At 52.7% G+C, this 23,159-nt stretch overlaps 1 protein-coding gene across 3 annotated transcripts; it reads right to left on the minus strand.

The window, feature by feature from the left end:
• Positions 1-2,379: 2,379 nt before the first annotated feature.
• LOC136044303 (Krueppel-like factor 5) lies at positions 2,380-20,644 on the minus strand. Of its 3 annotated transcripts, XM_065729543.1 has the most exons (6): positions 20,632-20,644; positions 19,957-20,151; positions 11,508-11,552; positions 7,926-8,829; positions 5,298-5,357; positions 2,380-2,605 (listed from the first exon to the last, which is right to left on the minus strand). In XM_065729543.1, the coding sequence occupies exons 2-6, from the start codon at positions 20,119-20,121 to the stop codon at positions 2,427-2,429; spliced, it is 1,353 nt and encodes a 450-aa protein (XP_065585615.1). In that variant the 5' UTR covers positions 20,122-20,151; positions 20,632-20,644; the 3' UTR covers positions 2,380-2,426. The 3 variants fall into 3 exon arrangements, with proteins under 3 accessions (XP_065585615.1, XP_065585616.1, XP_065585617.1); XM_065729544.1 differs by lacking the exons at positions 11,508-11,552; positions 20,632-20,644 and having other exon boundaries at positions 19,957-20,166; XM_065729545.1 differs by lacking the exons at positions 11,508-11,552; positions 19,957-20,151; positions 20,632-20,644 and adding an exon at positions 10,715-10,783.
• Positions 20,645-23,159: the final 2,515 nt, after the last annotated feature.

A 23,159-nucleotide genomic window follows, 5' to 3' on the forward strand; every position in this document is an offset into this window, starting at 1 on the left:
CAGGTCCCAATTACTTTTCCTCGCTGTGCTCACTCTGGGCAGTGAACGATCACGTTCAGCCCGCACAGACGTGCCAAGCGATGCAGTGCTTTCCTATTTACAGCCATTCTGCTGCTATGATACAGGCTGCCAAAGCCAGGTTTGTTCTGTGCAAAGCACAGGAAACCTTGCAGGAAGAGCCCCCTGGGCTCACAGACCTTCCCCAATGTCTCCTCTCTGTCCTGGGAAGGGACAGGGTACAGAGAGTACCTTCCTCCAGCTCAGCTCACTCTCCCTCCCCTGCTGCTGACTTTGCTCCTTCAGCATCCCTCCCCTACTGCCTCAGCTTCTTCTGGGGCTCGCAGGCAAAGCTGCCTTCAGCCACCAAACACAAAGCTGGAGACAGAAATAAAAGAATAAAAGCTGAGACACGCTCTGGTTTTGCCGGGGACTCTTTTACTGTTGCCTTTGCACTAGTAAAACATTTGCATGGCAGCATTTTGCATACAGACCAGAGGTACAAAGATGGACTGGGGTGGGTTATCCATCACGACACTTCTTCCTCAGTCCCCCACCAAAACAATCTCAAATGCAACAAAAATATAGATGCGTGTCTAAGTGAGGATGAGCAGATGCATTTTTTCTGTAGTGAAAAGAAGATAATCAGGTAAATTATTTCAAATTCCCCCAAGATTTAAAGCTGCCTGTTGCCTGGATTGGCATTTGCTGTTTGTCAGCACGTGGGTTTTGGGGATCGGGAGATAGAAATGGGGGCAGCTGAAGGTTTTCATCCCCAAAATAAAAGGGGAGTAATGAAATCCCTCTGAGAGGGTGACAGGTGAGGGGTGAGCCCACCACCAGCCCCAAGGCACATGCAGTCAGCTGGTCAACCCCATGCCTTGTAGTTTAACTCCCATGTTTAGGAGGCTCAGCCCCTTTCACACTGCCCCTGCCCTGAAGGTCTTCAAATGGAAGCAAGAGGAGAAACCCGCAGCACCTGCCCCAGCATGGTGGCTTCTACCACTTGTAGACAGCAGACCTCAGCACACGCAGTGACCCCACAGCCAACAGGGTGAAGCATGGATAAGCCCATTGGCCCCAGCACCCACTGCTCCCCATCAAGACATGATGGAAGAGCTGAAGAAAGGACGTGAGGACATGACCATGACTTGGTGGCCATGGCTGCAGTAAGTGAAAGCTCATTTATGGGCCTGAAGATGCTGCAGTTCAGTTGCCAGTGAGGAGGTGCATCCATCCACACATTCCATAAATTTGTTCAAGGAAGAATGAAAGAGAAGCCAGGGTTGGGGGAGGGGGGAAATCAATATTCTGTTGAACGCACCGGGCCCACTATTTGTTCCTGATTTATTTATTACCTCCACGGCTGCCGGTTGAGCTGGCGTGGCCTGGTCCTTGTTCTGCCCACACCTAACCCCTGGTAGGCTTTGAAGGGGAGCCAATATGCCCTATGCGTCATGGCACCTGAGGAAGTGGGGGCAGGTGCCTTGCAGAGCCTGGGGCAGGGAACCAGTGAGGTAGGTAACACGATCACATTCTGAACAGCAGGATTTATCGGAATTTGTTTTAAAGACGCTTCTTTAGTTCTTTTTCCCCTTTCTGTCTGAAGGTGGTGAAACAAAACAGCACAGACCCAGCGTGATGGGTGACGTCTGGTTCCTCATGCACGTGGTCAAGGCATGAGCAGAGCCTGCCCTCTGGAGAAAGGCACAGCACATTCTGGGAAGCCAGAGCTCACAGGTGAGTTCCTTGCTGTCCCCAGGGTAGCTCGGAGATGCACCCTGGTCCCCTCAGAGTCATCTGGAGTCACATTTCATCTTGGAAGCAGAAATGCTATGGACATAACCAGAAAATCTAGCGAAGCAGGGCAAATGCCCTGCATTCAACAGCACACAGCTTGTGCGCCGTCCCCCGTGTGAGTATTTCATATTTTCTTCCAAGCCCCCACAGAGACCGGGGTTGTCAACCCACGCAGCCATGGGCCGCACTTCTCCATGTCACCAGTGCCGTCACAGAGTAGTTCAAGAGGATTTCACAACTGCTAGGACACCTGGGTCCACCAGCCTTCCCACCCGACCTTTGACTCCTCAAAGGCACAACTCTGAGAGGGGCAAAATGTCCCCAAGAGTTCCAGACACCAAGGAGAGCTGGTCCCAAGTGACAAACAAATAGCAGGCTTGCTGGAAGAAAGATTTTTGCCATCCAAGGCCCACAGCCCTTGTATTGCAGCGAGCCTCATGGCAAGATCAGTCTGTAATTATAATTCATTTTTAATGGCATCTGTTTAAAAACCAGGAATGCTGGGGGTGGGATTCACCTTCTGTCCTGTCAGCTGATCACAGTATGGGGTTGTTCCATGTACGAGCAGAGAGAGGTCCCTCAGAGTAGAGTCCCAGCTGCCCGTGGAGACATAGCAATGGAGGTGATCCCTAGTTCTGGTGTCGCTTCATGTGCAGGGCCAGGTGGTCAGAGCGAGAGAAGCACCGGCCACAGGCCAGGCACTTGAAGGGCTTGGCACCTGTGTGCTTGCGGTAGTGCCGGGTCAGCTCATCGGAGCGGGCGAAGCGCCAGTCACAGCCATCCCAGGTGCACTTATAGGGCTTTTCACCTGTGGGGAAGAGCCACAGGTCACCATCAGAATGCAGGGACAGCATCACCACCTGCCTGCCTGGCTTGCCCCGTGCCCATCTCCTGCCTCAATATGGCCAAAAGGCACTGCAGCACCACAGTGATGGTCTGCACCAACAAAGGTCACCACTGTGGGAAGCAGCGACAGAAAGTCTGTTGGATATTGGAGCATTTCTGTGTACAAATCTTCCAGAGCTCTTTTTGACTAAAAAGTCAAAAATTGCTATTTTCACTGTTAACGTGGGATAAGGGTACACCATGAGGAAGAAAGGGGTCCTCAGAGCCTTGCATCTTGGAAGCCACCACCCGGTTCTCCCAGCCCTGTGGCAGCTGGCTACACGCAGGGCATTGTTTTTTTCCTGGGATCATCAGGCATGACATAATGCCTCCTCTCCACCCACACACCCATTCCCCAACCTAAATCAATGGCGTTGTGCAACCCCCTGCCAGCTGGGAACCGGGTTGGAGAAGCCCGTGCCCTCCAGCAGCTCCCGGCCACCACGCTGAACCCTGGCTGCAGCCCTCTCCCTGCTTGGGTGTGGTGCTCTCAAATATTAGCCCTCGCTCTTAACAGCCTGAACAAGCAGGCAGAGTTCAGGGAATGTGCTGACTTTCCCGACCTCAAATATTTACTGTTTCATCGGCCAATTGCTGAGCGCACCATCGCGGCATGAAGGCACGCACGCACGCAGCGTGCATGCATGGGCATGTGTGCGGCGCTCCGGCACGCTCACCGGCAAACGGCCTGATCCTCCCCCAGCCCCGCTGCCAGACAGGCTGCAGATCTGGCTGGGAAACTGAAAACACACGGCCGTAGCAAAAGCAGCGGCCTCCAGCACACAGCAGACAAAATAGGGTTGAAGGTGCAGAGTTAGATCTGGAGGAGACAGGGCAGTAAGACGACAACTCGCTCCCCAGGAAGCTCTGCACCGTGTGTTTTTTGATGGGGGTAAAGGTGGCACTTGCAGCCATACCTGATGGCAGGTTCAGGGGTCTGTCAGCAATCATGCTGGCATGCTAAAGCGAGATTTGCACTGTGCAACCACAGACATTGTCCCAGGCAGGTGACCTGGCTGGGTCAACCCCACCAAGGCCCTATAGCTTCAAACAATAACAGGTTGAGCTCCAGAATGAAGGGAAAATGCTTTCCATTGTCCCATGAGCTGGCTCCATCTCCCAGGACAGCACGGCAGGGCAAGCTCAAACAAAGGGCCTGAGCTGGCATTCCCAGCCCTGGGGGGCGGGGAGCTGATTGGTTATATATTTAATCTCACAATGGCACCCAGGAAATGAATGGTGTCTCCAGGAGATGAATACAGCCCAGCCCATGGCAACGGACAAACCGCAAGAAAAGACCTGAGTAATGGTGTGCTCCCACGGGCTTAACCCCTCCTGGCAGACAGAACAGACCTCAAAAACTGAGTGCAGACACCCCAGGCTTGCCTGCATATAGCCCTCAACTTTGAGTTCCCATGGTGGCTCAGGTCACCTCCTGGGCCCCTGCCCTTCCTCCTGCAGCAGGTGAGCTGGAAGGAGGCAACCAAGCTCGGGTTTCCTGCCTCGTTACTGGGAAACATGAAAAACAACTGCACTTTATTGGGTTCAAAAACCACCCAAGTTTGCCTGGATACATCTTTACAGCACGGTTTGTAGGGACAACGTGTGTCTCATATAGGCTGCATCCCTCCAAGCAGTGCTCCAAAAAGGAGAGGAAGAAGAGAGATTTAATTTTAGAGCCAGACCCCTCGCATGGCCCCAAGCACAGATCGCTGCTGTGACAACAGTTTATCAGTGCTGGGACAATGTCCTTCCTGCACCTCACTGCCACCCCTTCCGTGTCACTCCCTGCCCAGAAATACTGCACCTCGTGCACAAAGAAAATCTCCTGGCCAGCTTGTGGGAAGGGCTGATAAGGTGGAAAAGGAACGGAGCCAAGCACAAGAGCTGATTCCCAGCCTCAGGATGGGTTTTGTTCGTTGTTCATAAAAAAGAAAAGTGAACTCTGGGCCAGCTTAATTGCTTTCAGTAAAGATCAGCCCTCCTATAAAAGAGATTTATGAGGGCACTGATGGTTCCTGGACTACCTGGTGATCTGATAAAGTTTCAGGTATAATAAATACCTTAATGAGGAGACCTGTGCTTGAATGCACAAGTGAGCTGGGTCTGCAGCAGGCCAGCTGGCTGTGGTGGGAGCATGGGGGCACCAGCCCTTGTCTTGCCTCAGCACCCTCTCCCTACAGCCAGAGGACAACCACTGGGCAGCAAGCAGTCTCACAGGAGAGATGAGCTCACCATGAGCCACGAAAATCCAGCTTGGGAGCCATGGACACCTCTTCCGAGGTCAAAGATACCCATCACGTGCCAATAGGCAATTTTTCTGTTGGCTAGGCAGGATCTGAGCTGGCTAGGATTTGTGAGATCCAGAAGGAGGATCCTTCAGGCTGCACGTGACAGAGGACTGGGGACACCTCCTCCTCCCAACCCACTGGAAGAGCCTCCTAGGAGTTTCCTACGTCCTAGACTATCCCTCCAGAAGGAAAGCAAGCTGCATAGAGTTGTCAGAAACCAGTGCAACCATTGGTTTTTTGTTACTGTTAGCATCAACAGGCTGTCCTGACAGCCACCCCAGCTCAGGGCTGGCAGGGTCTGCTGGCAGGATGTAGTGCTCTTACCTGTGTGAGTCCTTTGATGTGCCTTCAGGTGGGAGCTCTTGGTATACACTTTTGTGCAACCTGCAAAAACAGCAAAGACAACTTCCTGGTGAAAAAGGGGCCCTTGCTGCAACAAAACTAGAACATTCATGTTTGGGATTAGGGGTAGAATGGGCCTTGAAAAGCACACTGAATAGCAGGATGCAAACAAGCCTGAACATCCCATTTTGCTTCAGCCATATCTAAAGACACTGATTGATCTCCAGAGCAGAAAAACACTGACAACTCACCATCTCTTGCTACACAACTGTGACACCCATAGGCACTGTGCTGAGAACAGCAGGGGATAAAGCCAAACCCCGCATTTCAGAACTTCCCTGACCCTCCAGGCAGGATGGAAATATCAAATTCACCACCACAAGCTGCCAGCTGCATGCTGCTGCTTGTCCTGCTGGGCTCCAGAGGTGACTGGTACCACCACAGCAAAGCGAGAGGGCAGGTGGGCTCTGCACCAGACCCAGCAGGCATGATGGGGCAGCCCCAGTTCCCACAAAGGCACACATTGGGACGTTTTTCAGATGAGCACCAACAGGTTTCATCAGAGAAAGACTCCCAGCTGAAACAGTGTGATTTTGAAAAGAATTTCTACAACAAACATCACCCAACAACTGACTGCCCATTCTTCCTTCATGGCCCTGCTTCATTTAGTTGTGATGTGCATATTAAAATATAAATTTGAATTTTGATTACCTTTCTAAGCAACACAGTCATACTTTTTCCTTCCATGTTTCCACATCGTGTAATAAAGCTTTGTGTTACTTCCCCATCCACTTGCAAAGTACAGTTTATTCTCCCAACGCTGGCATTGCCACCAATGTAACACCACGCCTGCAGACACTGTTTGCCATCCTGGAGCACCCACAGAAGCATTTCTCACCGCTGGACTTCACAGACATTAAGAGCAGTCATCAATTGAGATGGACCCAAAAAGGCCTCTTAGGGAGGTTTCACTGAAGGCCCTCAGCAATGCACTGCATTCCTCATCCCACCCACAGTCCTGAAACAGTTTTGGGTCAGAGCTTTGCTTTCCAAACCTTTCAGATGCCAGCAGAACCCTCAGCAGCCCAGATCCCTCTGCATCACTGCTCATGAAGATTTCGGGGCATCACAGTTCCCAACCTCTGCTCCCCATTGTTGTAGACACACCTCTGTGCTCAGTTACAGCTTTCCAGAGGAGAGAGGACAGAGAGGCTGAGCACTCCCCACAGAGCCCAGTTTAGCTAAAATTTTTTGGTTTTTCAGAAAAAGATGTCTCTAGTGTACTCATCCAATTGAAGGAGAAGCTAGTAACTCCTGGATGGGTCTACCAGCTCCTGATGAGCAGGGATGCAGGAAAGCCACCACATCCTCCCAGTGGTGAAGCTCCTAACAATGAAAACCAAAATGACTGACCAACACTTCCACTTCTGGCAGCTCCCTTCATTGGGACGGGCTATCCCAAGTTCCCTGTGGCCCACAGCCCCATTGTGCACAGGAAAGCCCACCTGGACGTGACCTTGCCCTTCCTTTACCCCTTTTCAGCTCCCAGCTTCCAAGAAACGCTAACATCTGGCAAAAGGCTGAACACTCAATAGAGGGAATGCCTTTTTTTTTTGACATGGCACAATCTGTGCAAGTCCCTGTCACTGTATTTGCTGGCAGCAGGTGCTTCAGAAGGTTAAAGCCAACCTCTGCATTTCAACTCCTCTCTGCTTGCACAGTTGCTCTGATGGAAACAGGGCTGAAACAGGCCGAGCTCTAAGCAAAAATGAGGTGAGCTAGTGCGTAGAGACTGGGAAGCAAAATGATTTTTCTTCACCAGCTGCAAGACTCTGCTTGGTCCTTTTTGCTAAAGTCAGAGTTGAGGATTTCCCATTCCTTCTCTCCAGTTCTCCCAGAGCAGCCAGTCTGGCTTGTAGGGGAGCAGTGCCTTGGTAATGCATCCTGCAGGACATGACTCACGCTCTGAGCAATCCTGACTGGAGCAGAGGAGCAGCCTTCATCCCAGAGCCATGGTCCGTCCCACCACCTCTGCCCTATCTCCCACAGCCATTAGCAGGAGGCATAAAATTCAGCACAAGCTGCTAATAGCAAAAACATGGCTGCAGCTTTCAGTTCAAAGTCACAGAATCATAGAATCACCTCAGTGCTGTAGCTGAGGCTACTGATGGGTATGACTCTGTCTTCTTTGCAAAGAAAGAGAATTTGGGCACCATAAAAAGACTGAAAATGTTGCTTGTGGAAATCAGTAGATGGTCTGCCACTTCCCATGGGAGGATGGGAATGGAAAGTAGACAGGAGGCATGGTTTTGCCCATGCAGAGTACAGTGAGCTCCTAAGGCAGTTTGTTTTTGGGAGCATCCCCATGCTTGGGTAGCACTCTCTGCCTCTCAGAGCCAGGCTTGCTGCTGCCAGAGATGGAAAAGGGAAGGGGAGAGAAAATGCATCAGTGAGAGCAGGCAGGGCCAGGACCTCGCCTCTCTGGGGCTTTCAACTCAGGGCCATGTCGCATTTCTTCACACAGAGTGATTCCTGGTCCACCCCTAAGCAGTCCACAGTCTCCCTGTGCCAAGAAGAGACCCCAAAACTAAGCCAAAACAGTGAAAATACCTGGGTAATCACAATGGTGGATCCTCCTTTTCTCCAGCTCAGGGTTGTTGCGTCTGTTATATTTGAGGGTCTGCATGACAGTGTGCCCTTGGCAGAGGGTCCCAAGGCTGTTGGGAACCGAAGGGACCTGCGATGATTGGACCATCTTCAGTCCAAAAGTGGCTTCATAGGATGGTGGGGGAGAGATGGTGTTGATGAGCTCTGGTTGATTTTCTGGGCTGCCAGGCTGCGAGTTGGGGGGCGAAGGTGGCAGGTTCACCCCTGGCACAGCATAGAACTGCCCTGAGATGTTGAAGTTTTCCTGTCCTTGGGAGACGTGTGGGTACTGCTTAACTGGCTCTCCAGCCTGGACATGTCTGTGAAGCACACCGGACATGGTGTTACCCGTGGACATGGTGACACCACTGAGGCTGTTGATGGCTGTGGTGCTGTTTGAGGAGGGCGTCAGGTTGGTAAGATCAGTGCTGCCATTGCCAAGAGGCATCTGGTAAAACTGGGCTTGCTGTGAACTGCTGGAGAGCGGGATATCAGAAGGCATCTCCTGCTTGATGAAGATGTTGTTGACTGCCACTGACTGGGGCATGCTGAAGACGCTGGTGAAGTCAGGCAGGGTCTGTGTGGAGCCCGACGTGGAAGAGCACGGCTGGGAGAAACTGGTGCCGGGCTCAGTCTTGATCTGAGTGAACGGCGTCATGGGTTTGGGGGACCGGTAAAGTCCAGTGCGTAAGTGCGTGGTGTCGGGCAGGATCACATTGATGTTCACACTGTAAGGCGTGGAAGTGGGTTTCTCTGTTGAGAAGAATTCATCTACCACCGAGGCGCTCTCCCGGCGGTACTTCTTGTCTGGTATCATGGGGATGAGTGGCATCTGGCTGGAGAGGTACTTATCCATTTCAGATCGTCCCTGTGGTGGAAACACAGAGAACAGAATCTGTGAAGAGCAAGTTCAATAGGAGTTCAACATTCAACAAATAGTAGAAGGGAACCAGGAGTGCCACAAGAACAGCCCAGGTGTCAGGTGCTGCAGCGATCAGCTTCCATCTCTGACTCCCAGAGATGAAGTCACCCTGTCCTCTGTCCCACTTCCCTTCTACCCACCTGCAGTGCTACAAAGGCTGAGCAAGGCCAAGGATGCCGTCATGGAAGTTCATCTTGATAATGATGAGGCTGGAGATATTCAAAACTCGCCCGGACGCTTTCCTGTGAAACCTACTCTGGGTAACTTGCTTTAGCAGGGTGGTTAAACTAGATGATCTCCAGAGGTCCCTTCCAATCCCTACAGTTCTGTGATTCTGTGATTTAGCACAGTTCTTTGGTCCCACAGATGACAAAATGACAGAATCAAGTGTTCGACAAAAACATCAAGTACCAGATAAAACCTGGAGCTCTGCCTGAGTCAGCCTGGATGTGTTTGGAGCAGCTCACCGTAGACATGCTGACTCTGGCCTGCTTTAAACTCAGCAGCCTGAGCGTACTCATTTTACTCTATGGTGGACAATATTGAGAAAATTAATTGAGACAATTAATCGAGAGTAATTTTGGCTGCAGCCCTAGAAGTCTAAGTGATGTTGGCAAAAATTCCATGGACTGTGAGCCTAAAATGGAAACTGCTAGGCATGCTGTTGCTGCCTTGTCTTGGTAAAATGACTCAGCCCTTGGCCAACCTTTGGTTGAGTTCTACAGCTCTGGACTGCCAGGATAACAGAACCTATAGCTCAGCCACTGCTTGTCAGAGTTCATGCTTGATGCAGCATCCCACTGGATCCAGGCCCAATAATTCAGCAATGTGATGGAGCAACCCTCTAGGAAACTCATCCCCTGGCATTTGATGACTCAACTTCTGCTCTTAGTGGTTAAAAACACAAGCACTAATGCTCTTCTATAAAGCCTCAGCCTTTAATTATGTGGTTATCCCTGTGTCAAGCTGATTGCAAAGCCCTCATAGACTCATTGATATGTAGAGGAGCTGGCAAAACTGCAGGGCTTCCCTGGCAGAGCCTACAGTACATCTGAGGAGTGCAGGCTGCTCCCATCCCACACCCAATACGCTTGAGCTGAAGGCTGTGCAGCTCTGAATGAACTATGCCACCGGGCCAAAGTCATCCCTGCTGTAAGTTCATTGCTTTTATCAAAACTGGACAGGATCCAAGGTACTTTCCTCGCCCTTTCCAGTGAAACACATCACCTGTGCTTCCAGAGAATTCAAAGAGCCTTTGCACCTCTGCAAGCCACACTGGTGATGCACGACTGAGCTGGCTTCCACCCAAACCCACATACATGCCACCAACACATCTTCTGCATGGGTGGAAGTTCAGAGCAGAGGACCCATCCTCAAATCCTGTCCCTTTCTCTGCTCCCTGTGCAGCATCCTGTCTGGGAGAGCCATGCCACAGGTTGGGAGCAGAGCCCTGGGTGCTGCGTGTGAGCCCACCCTGGCACCAAACCGGACCCCTGGGGTGGGACCGGAGGCTCTGGATGCCGCACATACCTGAGCGATGAAACGGCCCCACTTGCCGGGGGAGTGAGGCAGGGGGAAGGCGCTGGATGCCTTTTACTTCTGCCCTTCCCTTATCTCTGGTATTTGAGTTTCTCACCTTCAGTTCCCAGGAAAGGTCTCCCCCCACACTCTAGTGGGTTCTTATGCAGCGGGTGGCCAGGCAGGTATATTCAGTGGAGAAAGGGCTCTAGGTTTAGGATCCTAAACTGCATTCTCACTCAGAGACCATCCGCCTGTTCACCTGCTGCCGTTGCCTGCCCCTGCCCAGTGTCTCCCATCCCTCTCTCCTCACCTCTACCTGCAGATCAAGGTGTGCTTGGTCCCACTCCATGGAGCCTCATAAATCCACTTCTGATCCTAGGCGGCCCCAGGGACCTGGGGAAAGGGTGTGCTAGGGCACAACTTCTCAGAAGAGCAAAGCAATCATTTTTGATGGAACAGAGAAGACGTCCAGCCCTGTCCTTGGCTACGGAACCACTATGGAGGTGGAATTGCCACCTCTGGAACCCAGAACATCACAATGGACCTTGTGATGCTCCAGGACTCACAGGACTCCAGGGATGTCCTCAGAAGGGCTGCCTGATTTGTTTACGGCCCAGGAAAACCTAGCAACACTAGGCAGCTCCTTGCTTGCTGGGCATTGAGCAAATACTTAACACCAAGCTGTTCACCTAAGCACCTCCCACCCAACACTCTACCCAAAAACCACCCTTCATTCCACAGCTGACACAAGAGCTGGGATGACTACGTGCAGGGATGACTTCCTGCCATGCCTGGGTGGGATCGGACTCAAGAATCCCAAACGCAGGTGTCTCTTTCTAGATGCTGCTTACACAGCTTTTCACAGTGGAGGAGACAGCCTCACTGCCACCCAGCTGGCTAGCACCGATTGAGACACCCATAGCCATGGTGGCATGCAGCCCTGCTAGGATCTCAAGGAAGAAGAGGGGAGATCACCATGTCCTCCCCACTTTGCTCTGAGTGGGCTGCTGGATGGCCTGCAATGGGATGGGGGATCTCTTACAGGTACCTCTTACAAACAGGGGCAGAAACAAGCAGGGGGAGGAAGGAGGAAAGCTCTTCACCTCGAGAGGGAGTGGCATCCGCTGTTCCATCCTCATGGGGTGTAGCTGTGGAACAGACAGGGCTATGTTAGTGGGAAGGTCCTCCTGAAGCCAGGCCACCTCCCGCACCCCTCAGGTATGTTTCACCCCTGCAGCCCCAGCCAGCACTCCCAAGACCTCGCAAGACTCTGCCAACAGAGGCTGATGGAGGAACAAGCAGGGCTGCAGGGTCAATGAGTAGAAACCTGTCCCCTAAACTGTTCTCTCCAGTACCCCGTTTCCATTGGGATTTTACTCCAATGGGTGAAACCATTCTTCAGAGGTTACCCAGAGCTGGGGAGCCATCCTGAGCAGCTGGGAGAGCCTCCATTTTCCTCCAGCCCGGAGGTGGGAACAGAGCCATGATACTGCCTGCCCTCTATTCACCAACAGCAATTTTTTTTGGCTTGCTTTCCTCTTTGGAACCACAGGCAAGGGGAGGAGGGGCAAACACGGCTCCCAGCTCACGCAATCACACTCTGTTTTTATGTCTTAATCCTCACCAAGGGGTGGAGAGGGCCCTGACACTGTGTGTGCAGGATCAACAACAGCCTACAACCCACTTTCACTCCACACCCTTCTCCTGCAACTGCTGCCGCCTCACAGCGTGCCCTGCTTTTTCTCTACTAGCATTCACTGAAACCATGAGGTTTCCCCAGGACTGTGGTAGAGCCTCATCTTCTCACCACAGGATGGTTCATACATTTAATAGACTGGGCAGTCAGAGCAGCAAGGGATGAAAACCAGAATCAAAGCAAATTAGCAAAACCAACTCTACTAAGTTTTCCCACTTTTGAGATGTATGTATTCTGAGAGCTACTTCCAAATGGAAGATGTTTCTTGCAGGTTGATGACACAAAACCATGCGGCCTCAATAGGACAGGTGCCAAAAGAGCTGGGGACATGAGATCTGCCACCTCTGGAGAACTGCTGGTCCCATGGGCTGACTGGAAGCATGAAGAGATGCTTCATGGTGAAGCCTCTGGGTCAGAGTTATAATGGTTTTTGGAGGTTTGCATCCCATCACCTGCAAGAAACAGCTTCATGATATCACATGCACAGTTCAGCTGCTGAGAGGGCAGCTGAGGACTCTGTGGTGGCTCACATGAGGCAGGAATGACCAGGCACATGCTAACTGTTTTCTTGCCTTCTGAGAACTGAACCAGTCACGCAGCCTCAGCACTCAGTGCATCTCAATACTGGAAGAGCCATCCCACCCTGGCTCTGTGGAGAAAGACTACAGGGCCTTCCAGCTGAAGGCCCAGCGGCTCTTTGGAGGGCTCAGTGACCCAGTTTCCCTTACAGGCATTACTAATGCCATTGCTGCAGACAAGGATGAGACATGGGGTCAGGAGACGGGCATGCCCCAGGCTTCACTGACTGCTCTCACAACGGTGCCAGAAGTCATGGGTCACTAGCTCCAGCAAAAACTGAGCCAAGGGGAAACTCAGCCAAAGCAGACATCAACAAAACCTCTGTGCATTAGAAGCATCTCCTCCAAAACGGGATGTTTGGTTTGGTCAGGAAGGAAAGATCGCTCTTGTGGCTAGCAGACACTGATCCAAGCACTCCCACTCTGCAGCCACCGACCTCCAGAAATCCTGCAGGAAACTCCTGCCTTGGAGATCCCCATCCCTCGTCTCAATCCCATCCGAGGCAGGCTGAGTAGTTATCAGGACACTGATCAACAAACACAGAGCCCCAGACAAACATTTCTTGTCAGGACACACAAAAACGGGAGCTTGAGCCAAGCAGGACATTTTGGGAGCAATTAACAGTGAGCATCGTTAAAAAAGCGCGAGGCATAGCCAGCTGATGAGGGAGGAGGTGGGACACGTCCTTCCCATGATTAAATGCTTTCTAATCTGTAGTTGATAAATAACAAACTGCCACAGAAACATCAAATGTGGTCACCACAGAGGAACAGGGAGAGAAATCGATGTTTGCTAAACAGGCAATGAGCTCGGGAAGTTGGCTGAGGGAGCAGCTGGTGGGGGTGGGGAAAGCAAGCTTCTTTGCTTCTTAGCATCTTCCAGCTCTCCTGGCCACAGACCCCTCCTGCTGTGCAAAGTGGGGACCCTGAACTCCCTGCCTACTCCCCAGCTCTGGGGGACCTCCCCGAGCACTCATAGTGTAAGGGCAATGGTGGGCAGGCCGTGGGATTACGTAGCGCAGTCTGTTTCTCCTGCCTGCACCTGCATGAAACTCCAGCCTCCAAGGGAATCAGCAAACAATGGGGAGGATAATCATCAATCAAAAGCCATGGCAAGTACCTGGCAGTGCCCCTTTAAAGGGACACGTTATAAATAGACCGTATTTATATACAGATTTGGTTCAATATCAGCATTTATTGTCTCCCTAGTTAAATATTGACTTGGGTAAATATTTGTTTCTCTGATCATTTGGTTTTGATATTGACCTCGATCAACGTTATTTTCTGTTTGTTCCTCAAGTCTTCTGGAACTCTCTGCAAAACAGGATTAGTAGAGAAAGGCCCAGGACTCTTCCTTTCACGTGCACAGGGCCTAGCACTAACTGCTGCAAACAGCCCAGCATGACTGCAGGCAGACTGCCAAACCCTGCTCCTAGCTAGGTGGGTGCTACAGGTGGGCTCCTCTGATTGCTCACCAAAGAGGTGAGCAGCAACTCTTAGAGGCTAGCGCTGCCCCCAAAGCATTCAACATTAGGTGCAGTGGGGCAAGATTCATCTTCACGAGCCTGGGCCACCTGGAAAGCGAGCATCTAAGCCCAAGTCTCTGGGCAAGCTCGCTCTGGAGCCCATGGAGACAGCAGCCAGAGGTGATCTGCCCCACCAACTTCCTATTTTGAAATGTTCACACCTTCTTATTGGCAAGAGCACCTCTGGGAGTAAGATGAGGCCACAGGGATGCACTCTTCTCCCACACGGACGTCCCATGGATATTGCAGGAGCTGAGCCACACTGCCTTGGAGGGTTATTTGGGAGCTCTGTTCTGGCCTTGCAGTTGAACTACCTGAGTTAATTATCACCTCTTGGAACCGAGGGATTTTCTTAAGCCCAAGATTTGCCATCGAGGCAGATGTGGCCAGATGGCCTCCGGCTGAGCCAACAGGCAGCAGTGTTTCCAGCAGGCTTGCTGACTCTGTTTGCTATTCCTTTCCTCCAATGGCTGATAAGGACTTGCTGAAAGGCAGTCTACCTTGGTTATTTATCACAGAAACCATGCCACCACAGCGAGTGATCCCAAAGGCCAGAGAAAGCAGAACACCGTCATCTAGCTCCAAGGTCAAGTACCCAGAAGCAGGCCAGTTTGGAGCACTCAGGCTTCAGGGGGCTTTGAGAACATGAGCAGAAATCTTTTCAAAAACATCACCTTAACTGAAGTGAAAAATATCTACGATAGACCTTAGAGGAAGCTCCATCCCTGCTGCACCATCTCTGAACACCACAGCTACCTGGTCCACCTCTCCTTGGAGAGGACTAGGTTGGGATGAGAGGTCTCATGTCAACAGTAGAGTAAATACACAGATTTCCCTCTTCCCAGACCTATCAAGCACAAAACAAATGCCTGGATGGAGCCTGAGAGTGGGTGGGAAAGAGGGACAGCTCTCTCCTTGCCCATTGCTCCCTACTCTGCCCTGGCAGAAGAACAGTCCTCTGAAATTATGTCTGCTTGGGAGGGGATGACACAAGAACATCTTCTTCATAAGTGAGTCATGTCTTTGTATGCAGTTTTCTCTTTCTGAAGTGCTGTTGCTCAGCAGAGGCTGGGGCCAAGCCCATCAAAGCCAACTGGAGGCTTTTCATCAACCTAAATGGGCACACGCTGCTGGAGCCTGCACTGGATGGACTTGAGTATGGATGCTTTTTCTGGAAAGATCAATGATGCAACACCATTTCAACTCTTGGAAGATCAGCCCCAGGCAAAGCATGCAGGAGTACAAATGCCCCCCAAATCCACACATACAACCAAAAGCTGACTTTCAAGAGCCACGCAGCCTCTGCTGCTCTCTTCAGCTAGAAACTAGCCCTCCTGCTGCACCATTTTTCTATCTTGATTGAAGCCTCTGCTCCAGCACTCCCTCTCCTCCAAAACTGACACGATGGAGGCTCTCATACATACCCCAGAATGACCTAGACAGATTTATCCACCTATTTCTAGCTATTGAGTGGCCACTGAGTGCTGGGCTGGTCCTTGAGCTCTCCAGCAGGTCCTGAACCAAGTATGACAGTATGACCAAGTATGGAGGCTGTTAGCGCTCACAGGAAACTTAATCCAGCCAGATAATGGGTGGGATTCATTCCACCTCACTCAAACCATCAGAAAGCTCATACTCATCAACCAGCCTCTTCCAATCAGAAGAAAAGATGCACGTTCCCAGGGCAAGGTCTGACAAAGGCAGAGTGAGTCATCTGCTGCTTGCTGGGGCTTGTGAAGTCCTCCTGGCAATCAACAAGTGATAAGACAGGCCCAAAAGCTTGTTCTTCCTCGTACAATGAGTGAGGCAGACCCAATGCCCCATGCACATCTGGGAGAAGCAAGGTCAGGTTTCATGTGTGGACAGAAATCCCACCATCTCTGCAGCTTTCAACTTCCTCGCCAAACCAGTTAGCAAAACAAAACAAACCCTAAGGCACGTGGAAACATTGCATTTGAGTGAGTAGGTCTTTGGGCCAACTTCTTTCTTCTGGGCTTGCACAGCGCCTAGCATGTTACAAGGCCAAGTAAACACTGCCAGTACTTTCCAGTGCCACACGCTTTCTGGTGTGCATACTGCCCTGTACATTTTCTAGCATCCATGCTGCCAGCAGGATCCTCAAGCAGCAAGCCTCAAAGACTGTCCTCCAGCTTCCTTCCCTCAGCATAAACCCTCTCCTTCCACGTTCTCCCTGCATAGAAATGAATAGCTGGATGAATATGGAGAAATGAACAGGTGGATGATGAACAGCCAACGGGTGGATAACGGCCTCTGCTCCCACAAGGGATCAGTACCTGTGTTTTTGGAGGCCGGAGGATCCGACCAGACCCTAATGGGACAGATCTCTTGCCATTCTCCTGCTAGTACTGGAAATACTACAAGGAGCAAGGTCATTAAATACATCTGAATACTTGCAAATCCTGTCCTTGGTGGAAATTTGAAGGTCCCTGTCGCATTAAAAAAAAATTAACAAATAATTTTCAAAGAATTCTCCGAGCATTTCTGAACTTAATGAAAGATTCTTTGTTTGAGTTTCAATCTGAGCTTGGAAGGGGCTGAGCCTCTTTGATGTGGGAAACAGCCCATGGGGGTTTTTTGAGAGTTTTCATGCTAGCTCAAGTTCTGAGAACATCTGAATTGTAAACACTGCTTATCCAATCCCCAAACACCAACAGTACCCTGTGACTCATGTAATTCACCAATGCAGCACAAGAAAAGCAAATATTCTAATCAAGGGGCTCAGCTAACAAGACGGTGGTAAGTGTGATTATTTGCAGTGGATGGGTTAGATAAAGGAGTTCAGTGGACCAGGGAGCGGGAACAAAGTAGCGTAGGTAGCTGACCAAACAGGTTTGAGAGAGGAAACTTCGTAGTGGATGATGCACCGCTCAAAAATGAGCTTCCCTAGACCTTTGTGAGTAATTCCAACCAACGTGTGCTTCCCACAGCCCATTCAGGAAGAGCGATAAAGAGAAATCCGTTGCATTTATTACAAGTCTGAGTCCCCTGCTCACTTTCCTCCCCCCTCCCTGCTTTTCTAGTGGTCAAAAGAAAGCAAACACGCTTCCCTGGCTTATTTGCAACCTCTCTCGTTCCAGCAAACAGAGAACAGGCGGGAGGAAAGGCAGCAGCACACCTGCAGCCCCCCTTGGCTGCATCCCCTCTGCAGCCATGAGCCCGGTGTCCCGCGGAACAATCGCCCTTTGTACCACGTGCACAAAGCCACTGTGCTCCTGCAGCTCAAAATGCAGCCGAGCTGCTTGGGCCCACACCTCGCCACCAGGGAGTCTGTGGGTCTGGGGGATGAAGCAAAATGAAGCAGCAGTGGTAGTGGCTGAGCTGAGCTGAGCCCACCATCACCCCAGCAGGTCTTCTTGCAGGGACACAGGGACGAGCCCATCCTCTCTGCAGACACCTGCCAGGCAGAGAGCACTGTCCTTTACACACGCAGACCTGCAGGCTGGTCCTGGAGGCTGAGGGCCTCAGCTGATCCCAACACAACGACTGCAGTCCCCTCTAAGCACCCACCGCCCCGGTTCCAAGCAGGCTGTGCAGGGCACTGGATCACTGAAGAACAGGAAAGCTCATCCCCAGTCCTCACAAGACCCACAAGGAAAGGGAGGCAATGACTCAAAGAATATCCTGAAGTTGGAAGGGACCCACAGTGACACTGAGTCCAACCCCTGGCTCTGCACAGGACCACCCAATATCCAAACCCAGTGTTGGAGAGTGATGTCCAGACGTTACTTGAGCTCCATCAGCTCAGGGCCATGCCCAATGCCCTGGGGATGCTCCATGCCCACAGCCCTCCGGAGCAGACCCATTCCCTGACCCCACCCCCTCCTCTGACACAGCTCCGTGCTGTTCCCTCGGGTCCCTTCGCGGTCACCTCGAGGTGAGGACACACCAGTGCAGAGCAGAGTGGGACAATCCTTTCCCTTGCCTGGTGGCAGCGCTGGGTCTGTACACCCCAGGGCATGGTTGGCCCTGCTGACTGCCAGGGCACACAGGGCATGGCAGGGGACAGGCTGCGTTTCCTCTGTTCTCTGTTTCCAGCCACTTCTTCCTTGTGTCCTGACCTAACCCAGTGTTGCAGCAGGCCCAAGGGACCCTCCAGTTTCAGCTCTGCACCTGCAGCCGATGTGACCCACCAAACCACCACAGCCATCCTCAAATCCTACAACGGGAAGGACGACTTCCCTGCCAGCCCCCACTGTCCCCAGTTTTAGCAATCCAGCTGTGGTAATGAGCACCACATGAGCTGCACACTAGGAGCCAGCTCCTGTGCCACGCACTTGGCAGGGACCAAGGGACACGGCACCACCATCCTCCTCTCCGTCACCTCCTGGCTGTACAGAACCACCCCCAGGATCACAGAAACCTGTTCTCATGTCCTCACTTCCACCAGCTGTGGGACAGCTCTCACAGGAGGGCAGGGTCTGGGTTTGCACCACAGAGGACAGCACTTGCACCCAAGGGAGGCAGGTGGAAAGCCATGGGTGGCTCCAAGAGGCTCAGGGAACTCGGCAGTGGGGTAACTCAGCAGCCCAGAGAGCAAACCCAGGCCAGAGGGATGCCTCTGACAGCACCCAGCCCCAGGGGTGCCACAGTGGGGACATCTCCTTCTCCCCTGGAACCCTCCACAAATGTGCCTTGGGTTTGTTTATTTTCCTTCTCCCTCTTTCTGCTAGTACCAGCCCCTTGGGATTTCAAGGGAAAAATTCTTTTTGGTCAATCTAGCCAAAACAGGAACGGAAAAACATTTCTCTCTCCTTACTTCTTGCTTTATAATTTGGGTCAAAGTAGCTGGAAAGGCTGAGAAAAGGGCCAAAACAAGTGCAAACTCCATGAGTGCCAGATCTCCACCCAACACAGATCGAGCGATGTTTCCACCAGCAAGCAGCTGCCCCCCTCCCCTCTTCAGAGCGGCGATTTGTTGAGTGGGGAAAAAGGACTGAGATAAGGAGACCGGTGGGACCGTGGTGGGTGGGCTCTGGGGGGCACTGGGACACACTGTAGGGCCGGAGCAGCGACAGCTCACAGCCTTGTCCAGCGGCACCGACAGCCAGCCCTGTCCTGGCAAGCCACGGGCAGAGGGCAGAGCGGGACGAGGTGCCCCCATGGGGCAGCCATGGGGCCGGGAGCCGCCCTCTCGCCACCTCGCGGGGCCCTGCTCGCAGTGGCACTGGGAACACAGGGCTCCTCAGCCATAGCCCCACTCACCCCGCTTCTCTGGGGAAAGATGCCAGAGCAGTAGCTCCCACCAGATTCCCATTGGGAAGAATGGCCTGTTGGCAGAGAGAGGCTCGAGCACCCTAAATCCTGGTCTTTATCCCCCGAACACATCGGGGGAAACCGTGGGGCTGGGAAATTTCAAAGTGCGTTCTTTCCCTGCCATGAGGCAGAAATACAATTAATGATCTTAAAAACCCTGCCCTTCGCCACGCATGGAGTGATCCCAAGTGTCTGCAGTGTCTCCAATGGTGCGGGGCCCTGGAGCTCCGCTCCCAAACTCCAAAACAGCAGCGCAGAGAGCAACGCAAAGAGGGGAAGGACAAAAACATGAAACCAAACACGGCTAGAGAAAGAGCCATGGAGGGGAAAGGCCAAGCGGGCAAAAAAGTGCCGAAATCAAGAGAAAAAGCAGAATCAAACCACCCCGTACACTGAACAGGACAGAATCCAACCAAATGCACGCAGCTATCGGTCTTCTGCTGGGCTGCAGCACCTTTACCGGGGGCCTCCGCCTTACCTGAGCCAGGTCGGGAGGGTTGTCCGGGGCCCGGGCAGGAGGTTTGATGTCCTCGAAGACGGAGGAGTCCTCGCCAGGCTCCCCCGACATGGTGACGGGCTTCAGAGGGGTGAATGCTGAGGAGTCGTCGGGGAGCGGAGCACGCAACACCAGCCCGCTGCTCATCCCTCCACAAACCCACTCCCGGGGACGGAGCTGGGGGAGAGGTGGAAAAGGGAAGAAGAAAAGGGGGTGGATAGGAAAGGGGGAGAGGTGGAAAGGGGGAGGGGGGGAGAGTGAGGAAAGGGGAGAAAAAAGGAGAAAAAAAAAAAGGAGGAAAAGATGGGAAAAAAATAGAAAAAGGGGGGAAGAGGAGAATAAAGGGGGAAAAGGAGAAAAAAGGAAAAAAAAAGGAGGAAGAGGGGAAAAAAAAGGAGAAAGAGGGGAAAAAAAAGGAGAAAGAGGGGAAAAGTAAAGGAAAAAAAATATAAAGTGGAATAATGGAAAATTAAAAAAAAAATAAGGGGGGGGGAGGTAAAAATGAGGAAGAAATGGGGAATAATACAATTATTTTCCTTAAAGGAGGGGAAAAATAAAAGGCGAAAAAAAGGAGAGGAAGGGTGGGGAGGGAGAAGGCGCCGGCAGTGCGGCCCCGGAGCTGGCTGGGAGCCGGGTGCCGGCCGGGGAAGGCTTTACCTGGGCTCGGAGGAGGATCGCAGACCTGCAGCGCGGTGAGGCCGGGCCGGGCCGGGCCGGGCCGGGCCAATCAGGCCCCGCTGCGGCCCCGCTGCCAGCCCCGGGCGGATAAAAGCGGCCCCGCGGGGACACGGCGCGGGACGGCGGCGGCGGGGTCGGCTGCGGTGCGCTCAGCCTGGGGGTGCTCCGTGGGGAGGGGCGCGGGGGTGAAGGGGGTCCCGCTTCCTCACACCATCGGCTGCAGAGAAGGGCGAAAGGGAAAGCGGGTAGGTGAGGGGGGAAGGAGATCACTTTATCTTTCCCTCGTTTTGTTCGTAGTTTTAAACAAAAACAGAAGTTGTAGAAGGTGCGGGTGCGACGGCAGCGAGCGCTCGTCCCGAGCTGCGGCGGGAGAGCCGAGCGATTCCGCACAGCGTTTGTTGCAGTTATGCCTTGTTTGGTTGGGGTTGTTTTTTGTTCTTTTTTTTCCAGTTATGCCCAGTTCGTGTTTGTCTTTTCTTTTCTTTTCTTTTTGTGGATTCCTTGTTGTTTTTTTCTTTTGCAATTACAGCCGGGTTGTTTTTGAAGTCAGGGAAAAAAATAAAATAAAATACAAACAGTGCCCAAACCTGGAGCAACACGGGAATACGAACTGCCTTCCTAGCCACAAAAAGAGCCCCAGAGCATTTCTCCTGCGGCCCCGTTCCCCGCAGCAGGCTGCTCCTGCACTGTGGGGGTCCCACCGCACAGCCCTACCTGGGGGCACCCACCTCTCCATACGGCCCCAAATCCTCCCCGACTTCGCCTCCCATCAGGTGCAGCTGGGCCGGCCCTGGGGGAGCCCCACGCAGGAGGGCCCCCTGGGTTCCCTTCTGCCACCAGCAGCAGACAAAGCTCTGCAGGGCTGCCCGCTCCCCCGCTGAAACCCAAAACCACCTCTCCTGCCTTCTCCTTTCTCCTGCGGCCATCGAACCTTTCCAGGGAGCCCTTCAAAGCGGGTGGCTGCCCCTCCTCTTGCTAAACCAGTCTGGTGAGTGCGGGCAGGAGGTCCCCAGCCCCCCCAGAACCAGGAACAGAGGTGACCCTGCAGCACGGGGTGACCCCGCAGCCTGGGGGGAGAAGCGGGGATGAGGTCCCGATGTGGGGTCAACCACTTGTCCCCCACCAATCAGTGCCCAATTCCCATTGGGAAGTCAATGAGAAGAGCTGTGGGCGAAGCCAACCTGAAGCCCAGATCCCTGCTGAGGGCAAGGCAGGGTCTGCAGGTGCCGTGGTCACCTCAGCACAGTGTTAGAAGGGCCATGGGTCACCATGGCTGTCTTGAGGAGGGAGCAGAAGACATAAGAACGGGCCTGGGGTTACTGAGCTTGGTTGGGATCCATTTCCTGCCCCAAGGAACAAGTTGGCCTGGACATCTCTGGAGCTCACTTTGCCCTTGGTCTGGGCACACCATGCAGAGGTGCAGATCAGAGGGGGATCCTGGCTGTGCACGAGAAGGTACAGATGTGGGATTCCAGATCTGTGGATTCCAGATGCGGGGAAGTTACCTGTGTCACCATGCTGAGTTGTTTACCTGCAGCCTTCAGAACACATCCTGGAGGCCTTCGGGGTCTGTAAGGCTCATGGAGGAGGTCATGAGGTGTGCGTCCCCATGCACTGGGCACAGAGAGGGCCAGCAGCTCCCATGGAGACTCAGCAGGTTGAGGTCCATGGGGACAGGGCAGGCCTGACATCAGCCCACGGGTTGGGGTCTGTGGGCAGCACCACTGCACGGCTCAGGATGGTGAGGGAGCTCCATGAGAGCCCTGGGCTAAGGAGGGTGGGTAGAGGTCTCTAGTGAGGAAGCTCAGAGCAATTAAGGGTGATTAGCCCCCTGAGGGCACAGGGGATCAGGCTGGGATATTTAGGGAGGAGGCAGGAGCCCAGCAGGACCCAAGAACCTTCCTCAAGCACAAGCCATGCCCAGCCTGCACAGAGGACTGACGGGAAGCTGGGACAAGGTGTGGGGACATGCACGTTGTGTCCTTAGGTGTCTCCATCATGGGTGCAGTAGGTTTCCCCTCCACATCTCAGCTCTCCTCTTGGGGCACCTGGAGACAGCATGGGATGCGGCTGTAAAGCACCCGCTATAGGTTTTGTTTTTTGCTTTCTTAGACCACTTGCTTTTCAATAAAACCTCAGAAGAGGAACTCAGGGGTCCTGCAAAGGAGACAGCGAAGTCCTGCCATGCCATCCCCAGTGCTCGCCCTGCCACTGCTGCAGCACAGACACACACCACCAGGCTCCTCCTCTTCCAATGTTATTCCCCTGTAGAAAAACGTCAAATGGTTTTGTACAAATATCACAGCTCCAGAGTTTTAAATCCCGTGGTTAAAAAAACAAAAAACAAATGAACAACAACAAAAAAAAAAAACCCACAGAAATGTCCTCATCCCCTGCCCCAAAGGGTTTTACCCCACTTGTCCTGGGCAGACTTGCAGACAGACCTTTCACTGCGGGACATCAGTGGTGCTGGCCCCCGAGCACTGTCCTAGCTCCTGGTCTGGGGC

The sequence above is a fragment of the Cyrtonyx montezumae genome, unplaced genomic scaffold (genome assembly GCF_038088225.1).
Source record: "Cyrtonyx montezumae isolate F1298 unplaced genomic scaffold, pur_monq_1.0 scaffold_11, whole genome shotgun sequence".
NCBI classification, from domain to species: Eukaryota; Metazoa; Chordata; class Aves; order Galliformes; family Odontophoridae; genus Cyrtonyx; species Cyrtonyx montezumae.